The 21,283-nt window shown below is 41.4% G+C and overlaps 2 protein-coding genes across 7 annotated transcripts in view; both read left to right on the top strand.

Annotated features, from left to right (window-relative positions):
* LOC143302337 (PAN2-PAN3 deadenylation complex catalytic subunit PAN2-like) overlaps positions 1-16,553 on the top strand; it is a 35,197-nt gene extending 18,644 nt beyond the window's left edge. For 2 of the 4 annotated variants that reach the window (XM_076616991.1, XM_076616983.1), the window contains exons 17-29: positions 642-784; positions 1,442-1,554; positions 3,239-3,337; positions 4,020-4,156; positions 4,536-4,659; positions 5,444-5,644; positions 6,625-6,715; positions 7,599-7,753; positions 8,859-8,944; positions 9,648-9,705; positions 10,872-11,051; positions 12,681-12,774; positions 14,004-16,553. In XM_076616991.1, the coding sequence (XP_076473106.1) occupies positions 642-784; positions 1,442-1,554; positions 3,239-3,337; positions 4,020-4,156; positions 4,536-4,659; positions 5,444-5,644; positions 6,625-6,715; positions 7,599-7,753; positions 8,859-8,944; positions 9,648-9,705; positions 10,872-11,051; positions 12,681-12,774; positions 14,004-14,290 (1,768 nt within the window). In that variant the 3' untranslated portion in view covers positions 14,291-16,553. Of the gene's footprint in view, positions 1-629; positions 785-1,441; positions 1,555-3,238; positions 3,338-4,019; positions 4,157-4,535; positions 4,660-5,443; positions 5,645-6,624; positions 6,716-7,598; positions 7,754-8,858; positions 8,945-9,647; positions 9,706-10,871; positions 11,052-12,680; positions 12,775-14,003 lie in introns of all 4 variants that reach the window. The other 2 variants (XM_076616974.1, XM_076616965.1) reach the window with 1 other exon arrangement.
* Positions 16,554-19,542: 2,989 nt separating this feature from the next.
* The window catches only part of LOC143302319 (uncharacterized), a 55,081-nt gene continuing 53,340 nt past the window's right edge, over positions 19,543-21,283 (top strand). For all 3 annotated transcript variants that reach the window (XM_076616935.1, XM_076616951.1, XM_076616943.1), the window contains exon 1: positions 19,543-19,717. The gene's annotated coding sequence lies outside the window, so the exon portion shown is untranslated. The remainder of the gene's footprint in view (positions 19,718-21,283) is intronic.

Here is a 21,283-nt window from a genome sequence, read left to right as displayed (position 1 = left end):
GGTTTTCATTGAACTTGTTGGATTTTATTCTCTTCATCATGCATTTTGTTTGTTTTCATTTTCAAACCAGAAAGCATGGTGTATTTCAGACCCTGAACACTGGCTGTAGACTTTTCATCATTACAAAAATCCGTCTATTCCACTTGAATAAAGGGAACATATTTCATACTTTGTCATTGGTCAGTGATGCAGTTCATATGCGCACAGGCACCCCCAAACAAACATCTGACAGTAATCAGACTATTGCAATTATATTTCACATTGCCAGTTTTATCTTTCTATCTGTCTGACAGTACACTGCGCTGTAACATAGCACACACTTGCAGGCACACACAAAGAGAAAAGAAATGAACGATTCTCCTGCAGAGTCTGTTCCAGGAATTCTTACCAGCTGTGGGCACCATTCCTTCAGTCAGCTCAGATCAAGGACTGGAAATGAAATCATTTACCCCTGCAAGAAAACGAAATGATTACAATACCTCCAAACTGTGGTACGTGGTGTTACTCGAATAACATCAGTGAAGAAGGAGTATGGATCTTTAACTCTCAAGTGACTGTGGCTTCAGTAGTACCAACAGGCATACAACAGGAAGCTTCTTGCTTTGACCCCTGAGGTGTTTGATTGACAGGCTGTGTTTCAGAGTGGTGATGGAGGTGTCGATTGTGAAGGACCTGTTCTTCGTCAGCACCAACTTTGCGCTGATCTGTCGGTGTGGCAGGGAGAACGTGAAGGACGAACAGACCAAGATCACCATCCTCAGCTACCCCCCTCCCCCCCATCCGAGTCAGTTGCTGCAGCCCTCTCCTCTCTGTTTTCCCCTGTTTTTCTCTCCTTTCTGTCTTTCCCTCTCCACTTCTCACTATTTCTCTCCCTGTCTCTCTCTCTCTCTCTCGAACAAATCTTTTCTCTGCGCTAGAGCTGTATTGAAAATGGTGCAGTTTTTTCTTGATTCATCGTATCTTTTGCAGTTAAATATGAAATGATTTTCATCTTCTGGGCTTTCACCACACATTGGGCAAGGAGATGTGTTCAGTGTTCAGTGTTCTCTCTCTCTCTTTCTCTCATGTTTAGTAAAGGATATTCAGGTAGTAAGGCTTTCAGAAAGGTTTCCCATAAGGGTGAATTTTTTAGTGTGATTTGAATTTTCCATAGACTGACCAAGACATGGTTGAATCTGGCCATTTTTTTATGTTATTTTGATAGACTTTATACATTGTTTTGGTTTCCCTTGTGACTGGTTTTAAGAACTGACAGGTTTTCATCCCAGAAAAAAATGTCTTCTTTGTGGTCAGCTGGGTTATAAGTAACATGATTTGATTTGATTTCATCATGTTTTCAGTGTCATGAAAGAGATAGTCTGCTGTTATTATTATTATTATTATTATTATTATTGGTATATTGAAGTATCTGTGGTCAGCGAACAATTGCTTGAAACTGCAGGTTCAGGAGAGGGCTTCAGCAAAGTGACGTTTGCGGAAGTGTTACACCACAGTCTGACCTCGGAGAGCCCTATGCAGACATGGTGCAATGACTGTGGGCGCTACACACAGCATGTGAGTCACTGATCTGAGCTTTTAGGTCCTTCTCCCCCCCCCCCCCCCCCCCCCCCCCACAGTTCTCACCAATCCATGATGTGTTTTTTGTTGTTGGTGGTTTTTTGTTGTTTTTTTTGTTTTTTTTCCCCCAGATGATCGATTATTGAGTGTGTAGTACCGATAAGTAGTTAAGTAATCGTTGAGTGTGTAGTAGAGATAATGAGTTAAATCATTGTTGAGTGTGTAGTAAAGTTGTGTTACATCATTGTTGAGTGTAGTACAAGTAAGCAGTTAAATCATTGTGGAGTGTATAGCACAGATGAGCTAGTAAGGTTGATGTGATGCTAGTTGATTCCCCACAGGGTGAATGGCTTTCTGTAGGGGTTGATTCCCTGTACATTTAATGACTTTCTATTGAGAGTAATTCTCAGTAAGGGGATGATATTCATTAGGGGTGAATGGCTTTCAGTAATGGTGGATACCATGTAAGGGTGTATGGGTTTCAGTAAAGGTGTATCCCCCATGGGGTGAATAGCTTTCAGAAAGGGTGTATCCCCCATAGGGGTGAATGGCTTTTAGTAAGGGTGGATCCCCCATTGGGTGAGTGGCTTTCAGTAAGAGTGGATCCCTCATAGGGTGAGTGGCTTTCAGTAAGGGTGGATCCCCCATTGGGTGAGTGGCTTTCAATAAGGGTAGATCCCCCATTGGGTGAGTGGCTTTCAATAAGGGTGGATCCCCCATAAAGTGAGTGGGATTACGTAAGGGCGAATCCCCCATAGGTTGAGTGGCTTTCAGTAAGGGTGGATCCCCCATAGGGTGAGTGGTGTTCAGTAAGGGTGGATCCCCCATAGGGTGAGTGGCTTTCAGTAAGGGTGGATCCCCCATAGGGTGAGTGGTGTTCAGTAAGGGTGGATCCCCCATAGGGTGAGTGGCTTTCAGTAAGGGTGGATCCCCCATAAAGTGAGTGGCTTTCAGTAAGGGTGGATCCCCCATAAAGTGAGTGGCTTTCAGTAAGGGTGGATCCCCAATAAAGTGAGTGGCTTTCAATAAGGGTGGATCCCCCATAGAGTGAGTGGCTTTCAGTGAGGGTGGATCCCCCATAGAGTGAGTGGCTTTCAGTAAGGGTGGATCCCCAATAAAGTGAGTGGCTTTCAATAAGGGTGGATCCCCCATAGAATGAGTGGCTTTCAGTGAGGGTGGATCCCCCTTAGAGTGAGTGGCTTTCAGTAAGGGTGGGTTCAAATGGAAGCCAGTTGAACTGCAGAATTAATGAATAAAATAAAAAATGATTTCAGATGTTCACATTAATTGATTCATGGGGATAATTACATTACCACAAATATTTACATGTTATTTTAGAAGTAAACTTTGTCTTATATAATTTTCAGTCAGTCTGTATATTAGAATGGCAAACTTTCTGTTACTGCAGTGTCCTTTTGTTTTAGAAGAGAGCAGTTGCATGACAGCACCATCTCTAATGTGGTCAGTTTCAGTTTTATGTCATGGTTCCTGCATGTTTTTTCTCCAGTAAAGTATGTGTGTGTGTGTGTGAAAGTCAGTGTGTCACACTTTGGGATGATTTTGGTATTCCCTGTGATTGTGTGTGTATGGGTGTGCGTGAGTGTGTGTGAAAGTGATTGTGTCACACCTTGACATGCCCTGCTGTGTTTCCTGACAACAAGTCTGTGTCATGACCTGGCAGATCAAACGAAGACAGGTCACCTCATTACCGGACGTACTGGCCGTGGATTGTAACCTGTCCAGTGAGAACAACCTCAACTTTTGGAGACATCAGATTAAGGTAGGTGACCTTTTCTCCAGTGCTGGATGCTTTGAGAGAGTGGGTTATAGTGAGTTTTCTGCATCCACCTCAGGCGATATGTCGGACTTCTTCGTCTGTGTTCATTGGCTGCAAAAATGTCTTGTTCACTCAGATGTGTACAAATGGGCTTTTTTTTGTGGCATGACCCAGCCATGTTGGCAACTATACTGCATTTTGAGGGGTGTATATGTCTCTCCCATGGGGATGGAGTGGACTCTTTCAGTATGACTAATATCCACCCTTTCTGGAAAATCTGTGTTTGAAATTTCCTCTGTTCTGTCGCTCTCTTTGTTTCTGGCTTCTTCATTTTCCTTCTGTCATCTCATCCTCTCCCTTTCCTATTTTCTTAAATAACAAATGATAATAATAATAATAATGGTATTTATATAGCGCTGAATCTTGTGCATAGACAAATCAAAGCACTTTCGCACCAGTCATTCACACGCATGCATTTTCTTCCTTGCTGGTGCATTCATTCATCTGTACAGTTTCAAGAGAGCCTTGGTATTTTTTGTGGACTAGTTGATTGGATTTGTTTTGGTTTTCTTTTTGCGCCAAGGACATGTGAGGTGCCCATAGGCAATTTATGGTTTTGTATGTCTGTTATAACACAGACTTTATGACTGCACATTGTGGCCATGATGTGATTGGTATGTTGCAGATACTGAAGCAGGAGAAAGTTGAATCTGATTCCTCTTCCTCAGAGAATAACACCAGCCCTGCTAAGTCCAGAACACATTGTCGCTATGGCACTGCCTGTCGTCGCACTGACTGTCGCTACTGGCACGGTACTGAAGGGTAAGGTTCTGTGTGTGTGTGTGTGTGTCTGAGAGAGAGACTGTTTAAATGTGTATGTAAGTGAATGCATGTACTTGTGTGCAGCAATACATACTTGTGTGTATTTGTGTGGATGTGTGCATTGGGAGAGAGAGTGTTGAAGTGTGTATGCGTGTATTTCTTTGTGGTGGTACCTACTTGGATATGTGTTTTATAAAGCATTTGTGGCTGTGTATTTAGAAAAAAACAAGAAACAGGAACATTAACTTCAGCTGCTTGAAACAAGAGAAGGCACAGAACTTCAAGCCATTGCTGTGCACACAGGTCAATAATGGGTTCTGAAAAACGGACCAAGACTTCAGTGTAACTTGTGAGAGTGTGTGTGTGTGTGTGTGTGCAGAAATTCAGCAGGTGACGGCGGGGACAGGGGCGGGGCACTCAACGACCCCAGCTGGATTCCCTTAGGGCTGCGCCTGCGACTGCTGGGCACTGGTGACCTGACTGTCGACGAGGTGTCTGATGAGGTACCACCTGTGTATGTGTATGTGTGGAGTGTTGGCCTAGTGGTAATGCATCCGCCTGGGAAGTGAGAGAATCTGATTGCACTGGTTTGAATCCCATTCGCCAGTATTTTCTCCCCCTCCACAAGACCTTGAGTGGTTGTCTGGACACTAGTCATTCAGATGAGACAATAAACCCTGTGTGCAGCATGCACTTAGCACACATACAAAAACCCATGGCAACAAAAGGGTTTTCCCTGGCAAATTCTGTAGAAAAATATGCTTTGATAGGAAAGCAAATAAAACTGCAGGCAGAAAAGATATAAAAAAAAATTGGTGCTCTCACAGTCTCAGTGTAGCAACATGCTCTTTCTGGAGAGAGCAGCCTGAATTCATGCAGAGAAATCTGTTGTGGCAAAAAGAATAATACCATACAATCTTCTAATGTGTTGTAATAAATAAAGAAAATAAACACCATAAAAATAGCAAGGAGGCTGTAAGCCATATAGATGTGGAATGTGTGCAGGGGGAAGTGTGCAAGAGAGCCAGTGAGAAAAAGGAGAGGCAAAGGGTATATGAAAGTAAAGAAAATTTTGTTCACTTGTTGGTTTCAACATTTGGATAACACCTTATTGTCCTGAAGCCTGCCAACTTCTTGTCCCCTGGCACACAGCCATCGCAAGTCACCTGGCAGGCTTGTATCGTTTCATCCGAGTGTCTTGACAAAATGTCCATGAGGTAAAGGAGACAATGGGAGATGGAGGGTGTCCCAGAGCTTTGGCTCTAAACAAGAGCTGTTTGGTTGCAGGAGCCACTGCCAGAAGATGAGGCAGTGCGTCGGGAACTGTACGAGGTGTATGCTGTGGTCTACGTCATTGAGCAGCAGGACGCAGGGCGCCACCTGGTGAGCTGCATCAAGGTCAGCGAGCCCTACCACCAGCGGAAGGAGCGGGTGACCTGCACCCAGTGGTATCTCTTCAACGACTTCTGCATTCAGCCCATTGACAAGGTGTGCTGTGGCTTTCAGGATGTATGCATATATATAGATACAGATATATAGATACAGATAAATATAAATAGATAGATAGATATATGTATGTATGTATGTATGTATATACATGTATGTATGTATATATGTCATTATTTGTGTACCCTTTAGTCTGGATTGCTTGGTTAGATAATGGTTTCACTCTGCTCATGTGATTCTACCAAGTATTGATGAGTTGTACTAAGGGGGAGGAAAGTATTCTGAAAAATGAAGAAGTGGCATCACTTGAATATGAGGAATGCTTAATGGTCTGAACAGCCACTGCAGACCAGTTTTCAACCTGAAGCATGGTGATGCTTCATACTGTCAACTTTCAAGCACACTTTTTTCTTCCATGGCCTGTCATTTCTTGCAAGAAGCTGTAAGTTGGAAGAAAAGTTTTTGGGGGAAAATGGCCATGAGTTCACAAGACAGGTTCTTTTTCATACTGCCACATTTGTCATCATCGATGATCATGAGTCATGCACATGCCATCATCTGCCTCTTGAGATTTCTTTTGCATCTGCTTCAACACTTTCGTCTTCAGTCTGACCATAGGGCTGAGGCTTTGTTATGCCTTCTAGGAGCAGCTTGGGATCCAGTTCCTTCAAATATTTCAGTGGGCCTCAGATTTCTGCCAGGAGAAAGTGTTCCCAGCTGCCTCCACTACTTCTCTTCTGGAGTTGCAACCCCCACTTGCCCCATGACCCCCTGTAGTTTCTAGAGAGACATCCTGCCAGGGTGGATGGATCTTGGACATCAACTATACACATGTTGTTGTTTTTTAATAATAATTTATATATTATTTTTTATCATATCTTCATTCCACGAGGAGATGATGTATTATGAATAGATTGATTGTGGTGCATAGTATGTTTCATTAGATTTTATGTTTCACAGTTTCTTATATTCATGATTATGACTGTAAGATGTTTCTTTTGAATAATTTTTTTTTGTTACAGCCAGAGTATGTGTCAATGGACCTGTCATGGAAGATCCCCAGCGTGGTGTACTATACGAGGCGGACCTACCTGAAGCATCACCGGAGCAATGGTATCACCACCACTTGTGTTCACTGCCTGCATTGATCACTACAGGCATGCATGCAACACACATACTCATGCATGCATGCATGCACATCCACACACATGCACAAACGTACGCACATAGGCTCGCACATGCACGCACGCATGCAATTTTCATATGATAATATCACGTTAGGTGAATGGTTTCCGAGCGAATCACCTGCTTCAGTATGCTCTGTGTGTTGCACATGCGTTAGAATGGCTGTTACAGTTCTTTTTTTGTTGTTGTAATGTTACTCTTATGTGATGTATTGTATCTGTATCATTTAGCATTATTTTTTGTACATTGTAAAACACTGATTGAATTAAATGCTTGGAAACCTTAAAAAATACAAAAAAAGGTGTGAATTCAAAATGAAATTAAATAAGTTTGAAAAAAATTAGAGAGAAAAAAAGACTTTTTAAGGGGTTGGTTTGGCTTTTTTATGGCATGTTAATTCACCAAATGAATTTGCTTTCCAGTTATATTTCTGTCTGGTAAGAAACACGTCTGTTGCTGGTGTCTGTCCTCCATGCCCCAAGAGGGGTCAAAGATAAAAAAAATTCTGGGTGTAGGGTGCTCAGTAGGTGGTGCCCCAAGTACGTTAAATCAGAATAGGCAAAACTTGAACACCAACAAATAGACATTACAGCAGTGCAGGGTCTTTTTTGGGGTGTGGCTTCTTGTTGACCTAACATCAATAGATCCATGTGAGCTGCTAATGCTGAGACTGAGACAGTATAACCCAGGCGTGGTTATGTATCAGGGACTCTGAATAAGTAGTGTAGGAGTATTGCTACTGAAACTGTGCAGATGTTGGGGCAGCTAAAAAAACACAAACAAAAAATTCAGGATTGTTGACTTGTTTCAGTGAGCAACTGGTGCCAGCTGGACATCCTCTACAATGACCCGGCCCTGGTGAACCGTGACAACTTCCGGATGACCTACCTGCCTCTGCAGCAGGAGGAGGTCCTCAACAAGGGGGACCTGGTTGGCTTGGACGCAGAGTTCATCTCCCTCAAAGAGGTTCAGTTCACTGAGAGATTTTGCTATGTAGAAAATGCTACGGTCTTCATCATTTTCCCACCCCCTCTCCTCCAGATCAGTTTTAAGACAGACATTCACAAATGAACAAAGCGTGGTGGATCTAAAATTGTCTTGGCCATTGAGTGTTTATGTTTCAAAATTTCAGCCAGTCATAACTAACTTCTCATTCAGCACAGGTTGAATGGAAATCGCAATTCCATTGTCAGATAGGCAGTGTTGCAACACAAAGCATTGCTGATTTTTTAGTCGCCTAAATATTTCACCCTAGGAAGGAGATGCAATCCAATCTGATTCATAGTTTGCTTTGTTCATGGTGGAGCACAGTACCTCACTCAATGCAATGGACCATGATGGAAAGTAGTATCGGCAAATGTTTCCAACAAGCAATGCCACCAGACATTGCAGATGTGCAAGAATGAACGTTACCGTAATAGTGAAATATTTGGCACAAGAACTCTTTGGTTCGGCAGTGGAACATATGATAAACAGTCCTTTCGTTATGCACACATTTCTATGTCTTGTGCAGAAATGAAATTGATGTGCTTCAGAAAAAATGCATTTGCTACTGACACTTTTTCGAAAACGTTACCAACAAGTGTTCCAGGGGATTGGCCTGGGAATCGATGAACGAAGCAATCACACACACACACACACACATATATACACAAACACACACACACACATTCATTATAAAAAGATTTTAAAGATTTGAATAACTCAGGTAATATTCCCAATCTGTTGACAGATGATGTGTGTGTGTGTGTGTATTTACAAACAAGATGAGGAAAATTTGTTTATGAAATCTGTTCATACATATTTACAAACAAGATAAGGAAAATTTGTTTATAAAATCTGTTCCAGTTTGTGATATATGTTTATGAATACTGTTCTGATTTATGATGTTAATTAATGATTAGTTATTTATGTATTTGTGTCTAGCCTTGAGGTTTCATAACAGTGAAGTTTATTTCTATTTCTATATCTGTTCTATTTTATTCTATTCTATTCTATTCACTATCATTAACTTACACTGAACCAGTTGCTACAGATCAAACCACTAACACGACTCTTTTTCCTCTGACAGGAAGAAGCAGAACTGCGGAGTGATGGCACCAAATCAACCATCAAACCCTCACACGTCAGTCCTGCACGTATCACCTGTATTCGAGGGTAATGGAAATGTGTGTGTCAGTGTGCTCTGAGAGTGTGTTGTGTATGTGTTTCTGTGTGTGTGTGTGTGTGTTCAAAAGGCTGTGATTAAATACTTTTCATTGTACTTTCACTTTATGATCAGTCATGAGTGAGTATACTGGTGAGTGGTTGATTTATTTATGTATATGTATCTTTGTTTATTTAATATTCATACACTTATTTATTTATTATTTATTGCAGATGTTTATCTACTCATTTGAATATTTTCTTTTATTTACCCAACAATGTTTACTTGGCTTATTTATTGGGAGGAGAGCAGCAGTGAATGTATTGTGTGGGGGAGTAATTCAGTTGTGTCAGTGTATGGGTGAGTGGGGTAGGGGTGGGAGTGTGTATGTCAGTGACTGTATATCCATTTTTATTGTGTTTTTGTGTGTGTTTTATGTTCTCTTTTTTTGAGTGGTTCTGCTTCATTAGTCCTGTTTTTGCATTGGCAATAATCACATGTGAGCCGCTTTGCCTCTTGTTAACTCTTTTTTTTTTTTTTTTTGCTTCTTTGGTCACATTTCTGTATATATTGATTTTCTTTTGAATGGGAATGTCATGGTATTTTGTTGAATTTCTCTACAATATTCTGGTTTATCATGAATGTTTACATATTTTTGAGTTTGATTTCAGCCTACTGCCAGTCCTGCTCATGTGTTGTGTCTGATGATTTCAGACAAGGAGAGCACTTTGGACAGCCGTTCATCGACGATTATATTCTGACACCAGAACAGGTGGGCAGATGTCATTACATGGAAACTTTAGTTGGTTGTAGCTATTACTGTTATCATCATTGTCTTATAGTATGTAAATGGCAAATGGCCAAGTGATATCAGCATAGGGCCAGTTTCTTTTGCTTACACTGACAAAAGTGCAGCCTTGCTCGGCTTCCTGTTAAGCCTGTGTGTTCTTTGGCAGGCATCCAAGCTAGGTTTTAGTTCTAGTTTTAAGCATGAAGCTGAGAGTGATTAGCATTAACAAATCAGTCGTCGACCCACTGCTTTGCTGTGGACCCATGTGATAAAATATGTGTGGAGGTCAATATTCTCACTTGTTTTCTCTAGCACTAAGGTTTGAGCCCTTGAGAAAAATTATGCATAAGTCATCCATGTGCAAAGCTAGATAGAAAAGTTAGTCTAATAGTATGAAACAAAAACTGCTGGTAGTGGCCATCATTGTTACATCATAGCAATCATAAAGATAATCATATCTGGGGAGAAAGTTTGGAAGTAACCATTACTGTCACCATCATTGTGATTATGATAAAAATACATGGGATGAAAAATATTGGTTGTAACTGCTGTTGCTAATATAGTTATGAATAAAAACACATAACAGTTATAGCAGTAATAAATGTGGTCATTGGTGGTAATAATAGTTTAAACAATATTGATAATGATAATTCATTACAGTACTATTAGAAGTTGTTCTTGCAATATAACATCTATTGACTGTAGTGATTTTAAACTTTGAAATGACCAAAATAATGTTAAGTGCAAGGATATCCACCCAGAAATTATTTTTCAATTCCTGAAGGAAATCAGTGTTTTCAGATTGATTTGTATTTTATGTGGATTTAGCAAGATGTGAGTGAATAGGTTTTTTTACTGTTGTTTTAACCAACCTATTTACCGTTCTCTTCAGCTGGTTTCAAGTACTGATGGGTATTCAGCACTGTAAATGTCCCTCTTTGTAGTCCGGTGGGCTATAAGCAACATCATCTGTATTAAATTGTATTTTATTACTTTTTTATCACAACAGATTTGTCTGTGTGTCTGCTCTTTTCACGGGGATTTGATACCATGCCCTCAGAGTCTCTCACTTCCTTGGTGGACATGTTAGTACTGGGCCAGCTCTTCACGTTTATGATCTGACTTATTTTGATTCATTACCTGTGCAGGTGACAGATTACCTGACAGAGTTCTCAGGCATTGAACCCAGTGAGCTGGACCCGGCAACGTCCACCCGACATCTGACCACTCTCAAGTCCACCTACCAGAAGCTGCGCTGCCTGCTGGACATCGGGGTCACCTTTGTGGGTCATGGGCTGAAGAAGGACTTCAAAGTCATCAACCTGCAGGTCAGTCCGGGCTGATAATGGGAGGAAGCAGGAAGGTGTGAGAATGGTTCAGACGCTTACTGCCAATTCATTGACTGCCAGTACAATGTCATTGAGGGTGTAGGTTCCAGTCCCGCTCTCTCCTTTTCTCCCAAGTTTGACTTGAAAGTCGAACTGAGCATCTAGTAGATCGGATGAGTCAAAAAAAAAAAAGAGATTCCATGTGCAGTTTACACTTCACGCACTGAAAAACAAATGGCAGAGTAAGTCTTGTCCTGTGGAGGAAATTCTGTTGCAGAAATCCACTGTGATAGGTGCACAAATACCTAGGCATGTACCCAGGGCCGGACTAGCATGTTGCTTTATGCTGCTGTCAGGCATCTGCCTAGCAGATGTGGTGTAGTGTATATTGACTTGTCCAAACACAGTAACGCCTTCTTGAGAAACTGAAACTGGCTGGTGGTGGTCATGGGTGACAGAAAGTGTTCATTTGGTCAGTAATTTAACGAAAAAGTGTATCCTGGTAGTGATGCTGTGAACAACTGCAGAACGGTCGCATTACTGTCACAGTGAGTGTCATGTGTCATGTCACAACAAAACTGTAGGGTGGGGAGGGTGGACTGGGTTGGGATGTGTGAATGGCTACATCATTGTCATGTGGGGTCACAGGAGTTGAGGGAAGAGTGGGGTGGGATGTGTGAATGGCTGCATCATTGTCATGTGGGGTCACAGGAGTTGAGGGAAGAGTGGGGTGGGATGTGTGAATGGCTGCATCATTGTCATGTGGGGTCACAGGAGTTGAGGGAAGAGTGGGGTGGGATGTGTGAATGGCTACATCATTGTCATGTGGGGTCACAGGAGTTGAGGGAAGAGTGGGGTGGGATGTGTGAATGGCTGCATCATTGTCATGTGGGGTCACAGGAGTTGAGGGAAGAGTGTGGTGGGATGTGTGAATGGCTGCATCATTGTCATGTGGGGTCACAGGAGTTGAGGGAAGAGTGGGGTGGGATGTGTGAATGGCTGCATCATTGTCATGTGGGGTCACAGGAGTTGAGGGAAGAGTGGGGTGGGATGTGTGAAAGGCTACATCATTGTCATGTGGGGTCACAGGAGTTGAGTGAAGAGTGGGGTGGGATGTGTGAATGGCTGCATCATTGTCATGTGGGGTCACAGGAGTTGAGGGAGGGTTTTTACAATAATGTCAATCTGGAGATGCCCTTGATATAAAGAGAGAACCATTTTCCAGTTCTGGAAAAATTTGTCTTGCCCTTCAGGGTCTGGAAAAAGGATTGGAATTACAATAAAACTCTTGACCAGTGCCATTCAACAAACGGCTGAAATCAGTTAAACTACAATTGGAATAATAACAAAAAGTGATCTGGAAGAGGTCTGGAAAAGTGTGGAATTTTGTTTGGTCATGGCCGTGGGAACCCTGACTAATATCATGGAATGTGGTGATTTAACCTTTAGGGTGATGGCTGTGGTAACGTTCTTGGCATACATCCATTGACACTGTTTCCAAACACATGCCAAGGTAGTGTTATTACACCAAATTTAGTGTTGCCACTTAGTTGGATCACGCCATGGATTGCGTTATTGTTGTTGTTGTTAATGTTATTTTTTGTTAATATTCTTATCATTATCTGTCAGGTGCCCAAGGAGCAGATAGTGGACACGGTTCAGCTGTTCCACCAGCCCAACAAGCGCTACATCTCTCTGCGATTCCTGGCCTGGTTCTTCCTGGGTAAGCTGTGCAGTGACTGTCTGGGTCGCCTTCTCTGGGCACTGAGCTAGTTGTTTGTACATCTGGTTGTGCACTGTGTTGTTTCGTGTTTTGGTCACAGAAGATTTCTCTGTGTGAACTTTGGGCTGCTGTCGTCAAGGAGAATGCATTGCCATTGTGCAGTGCTACCCATGTGTTTTTGTTGTTGTTTTTCTGTCTGCAGGTGTATTTGTTTCATTATCAGAATGGATCTTCCCACATAATTTTGCCAGGGATAGCTCTCTTGTTTCTGTGATTTCTTTTAGGTACTTTCAGTGCATGCTGCATGCAGGACCTTAGATAATTTTATCATCTCATTCTAGAGACTAGCACCCAGATCACCTGTTAAGGTCTATTAGATAGCAGGGGGAGGGGAGTAAAACTCCCAGTCTGTGCAGGAATTGAGCTCAGAACACTCATTTCCTTGTCAGGAATATTACGTGTGGGCCACCTCTCCACTTAAGAGCAGAGATGCTTACCATTCTAGAGCAGAGGTGCCAGCCAGAATGGACCCACCATTTTTAATATGATGAAATGAACAGAAAAAATGCATTATTGAATGATAATACTTGACAATTTTGTTTTAGTTTACTTCACTTAATAATGATTCTTTTTTTCTTTTTTTTTCCCCCATGGAATGTTTGCAAGTTTCCTTTATGATCTGACTGCTGCTGAATAAAATCACAGTTCATGGTTGAGTTTACACAGTTGACTATCAAAGCTGATCACAACATGCAAGTCAGGAATTGGCGTTCTGAGAAAAATGGTGTTTTGCTGAAAAACAGTCTCAGATTAATCTACCAAATTAGAAATAAGAAAATTGCAAATGATACTGATAACAGTTCATTTATGACACTTCTTAACATAAATTTCAAATGAAAATGGTAATAGTATTCTCATGTTACACTTTTTAAACACAAATTGCAAATGATAATGATAATAATAGTAATTTTACATTGTGCTTTTAGACATCTCAAAGAGCTTTACAATAATAAAATGTCAGACATAAATCCCATATGAGCCCCATACCTTCACACATGCCTGCACACACACACACACACACACACACACACACACACACACACACACACATGCAAAATGCATCCAGTTTCAAACACTGAACAGTTTCATCAGTTTGTTTTTTTGGTGTTTATTTGCATACAGTAGAACCAGCAGAGAAAACTGAAAACCATAATTGTGTTGAATCACAGAAAAGAACATCCAGTCGGGTCAGCATGATTCTGCGGAGGATGCACGCATCGCCCTGATGTTGTACCAGCGGTACTGTCAGCTGAGAGCGGAGGGTCCAGATGTGCTGAAGACCAGCATCATGGAGCTCTACGAAACTGGCCGCAAGATGGCCTGGAAGGTGCCGGACATGCCCGTCAGTGATGCTGAACCATGGAACGTCCCTGACCCAAGTGACCCAGCCATGTGGGCTGGTGCACCGGAGTATGAATATGAAGAGGACCAACTGCAGGGTTTTTATGAAGGGTGATAGGGTTTTGTGTGGACCTGGTTGGGTGAGACGTTTCCCCTGGACCAGATGGTTGGAATAGTACTTTGTGACAGGAGGAAGGTTGCGGTCTGGCAGTTCCTGTTCCTTTTGAGCGCAGCAAAATTTGATGATCTGGCTGGTTGGTTGCGAATATGTTGAAGTGAACTCATTCAGTGAGCACTGAGTTGACAGGCTGTGTGAGAGAACAATGACTCATTGTTGGATGACTGTGTTGAAGAATTGTTCATGGAGATGGCAGATTGTACAGAAGAACAATTTGTGCACGTGGCAAGATGCAGTGACATTTTCTCTTTGTATGAGTATGTGTGTTGTATGTGTGTGTATGTGTGTGTGCGTGCGTGTGGATGGTAGATAAACAGTAATATCACTTACAAATGGGACAGAGTATTCTGACCAGTCTGTGAAAAGTTGTGTTCAGCATGGATTTCGCAGACCATCTGATGTGTGTATGGAGAGAGAGAGAGAGAGAGTAGCATCTCCTAAGTGCTGTATATTTTTCTACTTCTCCATGGAAACTAATTGATAATGCTCTCAATGAGAGTGAAAGAGTTGACACAGAAGATTCTGAGGGCAGCTGCATGTGTAGGCTGCTCCTGCCCTTTGCCTTACCCGTACTTTAACATTTTTTTTAAATTTTTTTTTTTTTATACAGCTCTGTCCCTTTTTATTTTGAATAGATGTGAGCCTGTGTTTGTGTGGGTGGGTGATTTTTGTGATAGGAGAGAGTGGTGTGGTGGAACTGGTGGCAGTCTTCCAGTGTTCCTAGATATCTGGCTAAAATGTGAACCAAGTCATTTTGAACAAGTTTCAAGAATGGGATGAACCAGCAGTGTGCATGAAGAGGAGTAGTGTGGAAAGTCAGCAGAAGTGTACCGGTGTGTGTCTTGAACAAGGCAGAACACTTTCATTGCCTTCATGTGGAGTATGCCTGCTCCGAAAATACCTGACAGATCACCATGAACATGTTTAGACTTGAACTTGTCACTATAGCTGGATAAAAGATAAAAGAAAAATAATAGTAGTTGTTATAGATTGTTGTAAACCTTGAGGAGGGAAGAAGAATGCTATGATGTGTGTGAGAGTGTGGGTGTGTGTTGGTTCGGAAGGTTATTGTGGTATTGTCATGGTTATCTGAACATGTGTTGGTGTATGTGGTAACACATATCAAACAATCAAGGTGGGTTTGTCTGTTGGGGAGGCTGTTGTAAGTATGGGCAAAGCTCACGGGGGCGTTACTTTTGGGAAGAATGAGTCATTGGAATTAAGAAGTATTTTCGAGTCTCGTCTCCACATCTGGTATTTATATTTTGAAAAGTTCATGGTTCCTTTTTTTCGTTGTCTTTTTTCTTTTTTTCTCTCTGTGGTCTGTGACTTGAGAGGCAGCACATTAGAAGGAATGAGACCAAAAAAAACTATGGATTCATTTCTTCATACATATAATGCAGTTGTTGAAGTTGGAGTGACTGCATCTGGAATGATAGAGACTGAGAAGTATTGATCAAAGGGATTTCATCACATTGTTCAGTGTTAGTAAAATGTAAAAAAAAAAAAACATGTCATTTGAAACATTCAAATTTGACTTTGGCATTCATGGAAATGTTAGCTGAACTTACCGGTACTCTCTTGTTTTAACATTAGACTGAAATATTTTGAAGGAAAGTAATATATATTTGGTTTTAGAACCTGATTGTTAGGAAGCATTATTGGAAAGGCAGCAGGCCCATGCTTTGTGTATTCTGTGTATTTGATGAAAGAGTTTGTCAGTGGGTTTTTTTTTTTATATCTCTATTCATGCAGTTTAGTTGGCAGTGGCATTGAAAAAAGTAATGAATATGCTGTTCCTTTGTGTATACCTACAAGCATTGTTTCACTGTTGCAATACCCTCAAAAACCTAAAACAGTGTCATCATTTTTCTCTCTGTCTCTGTCTCTATTTTTCTGTGTGTTAGGGTCTCTCTCTTGTTTTTGTCATAGATCTCACAATATAAAAGGAGCTCTTAGAAAAAGGCTTTTTATTTTTGAAGATGATAGAATAAACAAAGCATTACCTGAAAGGCTGAAGTATATGTTTCAAAGAGGTTATTTTGTTTGACTAACACAATACTTCAACAGTTGTTTTCAGGATCTTTGGCAGTTGATAATGATATGATGAAATGGAAGAGCTGTTTGTTTGAAGAGAATTAGAAATGTGTATGTGTGTTCTTTGTTTGAAGCAATGGCAATAAAGGAAAATAAATCTGTAACTATACTATAAGATTGTGTGTATATTATTTGTGTGTGTGTGTGTGTGTACATATATACTAAGACAAAAAATTTTTTTTTTTTTAATTCACATTCTCACAGTGTCTGTTTCAGTATCTATCTTTTACAGTCTGCTACTGGAACATATTTTCTCTAAATTTGTAACTTCTAAGGAAAGATAGCAGAAACAGTAGTTTCACTTCACTGTCTGTGTATGTTTACTTTTTCTTTCTAGGCTGGATAATGGGGAAAAAAGAAAGAAAGAAAGATTGGATCTTTCTGTATATGACTTGTTAGTTATGTAACTGTCCCTGGTCCTGAAGCCTGGTTTAGTCGTTGGAGTGCTGCAATGCTGAATGCACCACCAACACTCTTCATTTCTGGTGATCGTGGGATAAGGCCGGAGTTACCACCATCAGATCAATTTCATGAGAACAATAAATTATCAATTGATAATAATAATTAACTTCAGGGCATTGATACAGACACTTTTCCAGTCCTCTTCCTATTACTCTTATGAGTTCTTGTCACATTGACAGGTTTATGTGACCAACTCACATTTTCTGAGACGCTAAACACCTACATATTTCACATTAGGGTTGTGCAGTAATTACACTGGACATGTGAATTCACAACCATGCTCACATACTGGACATTAACAGTTACACAAGGTATTGAGAGTGTTGACACAACTACTCACATAGAGAGCATATATCTAAAATATGTCAGTTGGCCAAGCGGTGTTCATATTGGGCAAGATTTGTTTGCTCACTCCTGTCAAAAGTGCTGCATGTTTCAGCCTCCCACTTAGCTTACATTCTCTGAAGTCAAAGTTTTCAAGGTGTGAAGACTCACAATAAAACGTAAATAGTTTTAATCAATCAGTCAATGACCCTGTGCACCACTGAGGATCCATATTTATAAATAAAGCTCATGTGGAAGTTTACATCCTGACATTATTTTCTCATGTAATGAGGGTTGAAGATTTGAGAAGTTCATGTTTCTCATGTCAGTCTATCTGATCTCAACAAGCATGACTTAAGTCTTACAATTCAGCCTACTTCTAAAAAATAATCCATGGCAACGTACAGTGTTGTTCTCTGGCAAAAATCTGCAGAAGAAATCCACTCTGATAGGTACATAAATATAATGAATTATGTAGTACAAGCAATTAAGGCTTGATTAATTCACTCTAATATCATCATCTTGGACAAACAGACTATAAATAAATAAATGAAACAAAGCTTGATTGAGTGTGTTGTGTTATACTGCTGGTCAGGTATCTGTTTAGCTGATGTAGTGTAACGTATATGGATTTGTCTGAACATAGCGACGCATTAGTCCTTGAGAAACTAAAACTGAAACAAACTCACCTGCCAGCAAAGGCAGCGCGACAGCAGTCACAATTTTTTATACCTGTCCTGCAGCCCTAATCTTGAGATACCCCCCCCCCCCACCCCACCCCTTTCCTCCCATGTACTTACTTACTCAGTATAAGTCTGTGTTTCCTCCCCATGTCCCCACCAGCAAACCAGAATCCAATAGATATATTCAGCTATCTATAGGCCTACACTGATGAGGCAGACACCCAGCTGAAACAATGCCAATGCTGACAGTAGACCCAAACAGTTATTTGGAGTCACACAAAAACTGCACTGATTTTCAGCATTTAATTATTAGTGATGCTATATTGACAATCATTATTATTATCGTTTTTGTTGTCGTGAGTTGAATGTTGTTATTGTGTTGTCATTATCAATATTATATATCAAAATTCATCACACTCACCACCACCAACACCACCACCACCATCACCATTATCAATATCATAATTGGGTTGTTAGGTTGCTGTTGCTATCATTAACAGTCTGTGCGGTCAACCCAAGTCTTTGGGAAAAAGAATGTACAACAGAAAAACTACCTGGTTGCTTACCAGGACACAATACACGTTCTCCTCACAACCACTACCACCCACCCCATTTGAACTCGATCACTGATACCAGTTTCCTTTAAGTCGGAATGTAAAGAGAGAGAGAGAGAGAGAGAGAGAGAGAGAGAAAATAGGATGACACTGGATTTCCCGAAAACTGCCCTCCCATATCACAATCTTTTTCTTCTCGAGAAATGACGTCATTGTGTGCCGGCTATTTTGAGCCAACACCTGAATGGAACCCGGAAATATTTTTATCTGCGTTCGAGTATGAGTCCGCCCGTGCAACCTCCCCCCCCCCCCCCCCCCTCTCTCTCTCTCTCTCTGTGGATTGTCATTTAATATTTTTCACAGAGAGGGCGAGTTTGAGTTCTCGGGTTTGGGTACTCTACTAACACGTTCTCCAATGACCCATCTTATCTTAGCTCCTCCTCTGACCCTTATAAATACAGTTTTTTCCCATCAACCATCCCCGTCTGGAACTCCCTGCCTGCAACAGCAGCAGAGGCTCCCTCCTTGGCAGCTTTCAAGAGGGAGCTGAACAAGATCACAGTTTAGTCCCCCCCCCCCCCCCCCCCCCCCCCCTTTTTTTTTCCCCCGGAGGGACGCTGCGAGTGACGGTGGGAGGGAGTACGTATACATGCTCTTTCTCATTGTCACCCCCTCCGGAGGAAAGATAGGTCTACTTAGGTTATAGCTAGGTATCTACGCCTCTGCGCACACAGGTCATTAATAGTCAGTAATGACGGCTGACCTTCCAATTTGAAGATTTGAAGGGGACCCAGAGAGTGATAATCAAGTTATCAAATCAAATAAGCAAAGGCATCCGAAGTTTCACACGTTTAAGCGACCAACAGAAAATCAGCGGCTTGTTGGCTCACGAGCTTTAATTTTTTTTCTTATTCTCTTTAGTCTGTGGTTGATGGCGTGTCGATACATACATATTTTGTAAATGTATCTCTCAGTGGTAAAATGCTGGAAGGTGAACGGGCGGCATGCCCACTGAACGCAGCAGGACTCAGCGACGGGAAGTAACGTAACTTTCAGTTTCGGTCTTTCCCGGAAGGGTTTCACAGTTTGCAAACTCCCCATTTCTTCGCAACAACAGCAACAAAGCGGACATATACGTTTGCTGAACTGGTCTCTCGTATTGTTTGATTCAGTAAACAGGGAATTAAGTCACGACACATCGTGTGAAACATTGTCTGAGACTCAGTGTGACTGAGACTACCCAGGTAAGTTTTGGTGTTCCTCTTCGGACAAAGATGGCTACTCCTTGTTGTTCTGTCTATCTGTTAAGTACATCGCTGTCGCCAAGATTATGGTATTATCGCGACGGGTGGGGGTGTGCGCAGCTTAGCAGGTTCGCTGTTGAGATGTTAGTAGTTGTTTTTTTTTAAGATCTCAGGAGTTGGTGCTCTTACTATGTTTTTTTCCAGGTGGTTCCAGTCTTTTACTGAGCTAACAAAAATGACTGTTTGTATTGCTCTGTCTGACATCTGCTGACTTGGAATGTTCTTGTGTTGTTACTTCTTCTTCTTTCCGTTACACGACCAACATCGACTTGCCAATGACTCTGTTGTGGTTCATGCATGCTGGGTATTTTCGTGTCTCCATAACCCACCGAAAACTGACATAGGTAACAGGATCTTGATCGTGCGAACTTGATCTCCCGTGCGCGTATACACACGAAGGGGGTTCAGGCACTAGCAGGTCTGCACATTTGTTGACCTGGGAGATCGGAAAAAATCTCCACCCTTTACCCACCAGGCGCCGTTACCGTGATTCGAATCCGGGACCCTCAGATCGAAAGTCCAACGCTTAAACTACTCGGCTATTGCGCCCGTTGTTGATACAGTTCCTTGCAGTTTGTTTACCAGCATTACTGTGAGACGTTGGTATGTTCATGTTCCAGTAAAGCTGACAGAAGTTTGTTGACCAAAGTTATTGTTGTATTAGTTGATTTTGGGAAGTTATTAAAACACCAGCAGTATGAACTATTATAGTTTGTTCACAGGGAAGTCACGGAAACAACCAGTCATATGATCATGTTATCATTGTTCAAATTTTGTTTACATGGATACCATGGTCTGACCTGTGCACAAGGTTTACAGTTTTAGATATGTACGATAAACAGTCATGTCTGGTTTTGACCATCAGAAAGTAGAAGAGGTAACTGCTGTCATGACTATTTGCATGGGCAAGAATTTGGTTGTCTTCAGGAGAGTGTCTTGCCCAAGTTACATCCCCACTCTCTCAGCCAAGAGGGCTTTATGGTAGTCAGCATTAGGATCGTCCCCAAAGTTGAACTAGCCCCCAAGAGCTAGTGCAATCTGGGTTGCTTTCAAGGTTGAGAGTTATAGTCTTTCACTAAAGACTACGCTGTAAATGAATTCTCATTACAGTGGAGAAACCATTGATCATACAGCTCTCATTTTGCTGTTGGTCCAACTGTATATAAACTTATGTCATTCTCTGATATACACTGATTGTTTAGCCTATGTATGTAGGCTATTGTACTGTCACTGCATGTGCTAGTATTACAATTATTTCACCTTCATTGCATTTAATTTTTGCTCCACCTCCTCCCCATCATTTTTTCTGCAAAAGTGTTGACCTTAAAGCTCAGCTGATAAACTTTATAAAGTAATGCATTCAGTAGCAGAAATGATAACAAGTTAAGTATAATATATCCTTACATTATTACTAGGTCCCGTATGTCACATTCCAGGTTCATTGTCATCTTATGACATGTCCTTGTTTTCCTGTTTCTGGTGGGTTTGTGTGTGTGTGTGTGTGTG

This window comes from Babylonia areolata, chromosome 2, assembly GCF_041734735.1.
Source record: "Babylonia areolata isolate BAREFJ2019XMU chromosome 2, ASM4173473v1, whole genome shotgun sequence".
In the NCBI taxonomy this organism is placed as follows: Eukaryota; Metazoa; Mollusca; class Gastropoda; order Neogastropoda; family Buccinidae; genus Babylonia; species Babylonia areolata.
This window is presented reverse-complemented; position numbering and strand designations above follow the sequence as displayed.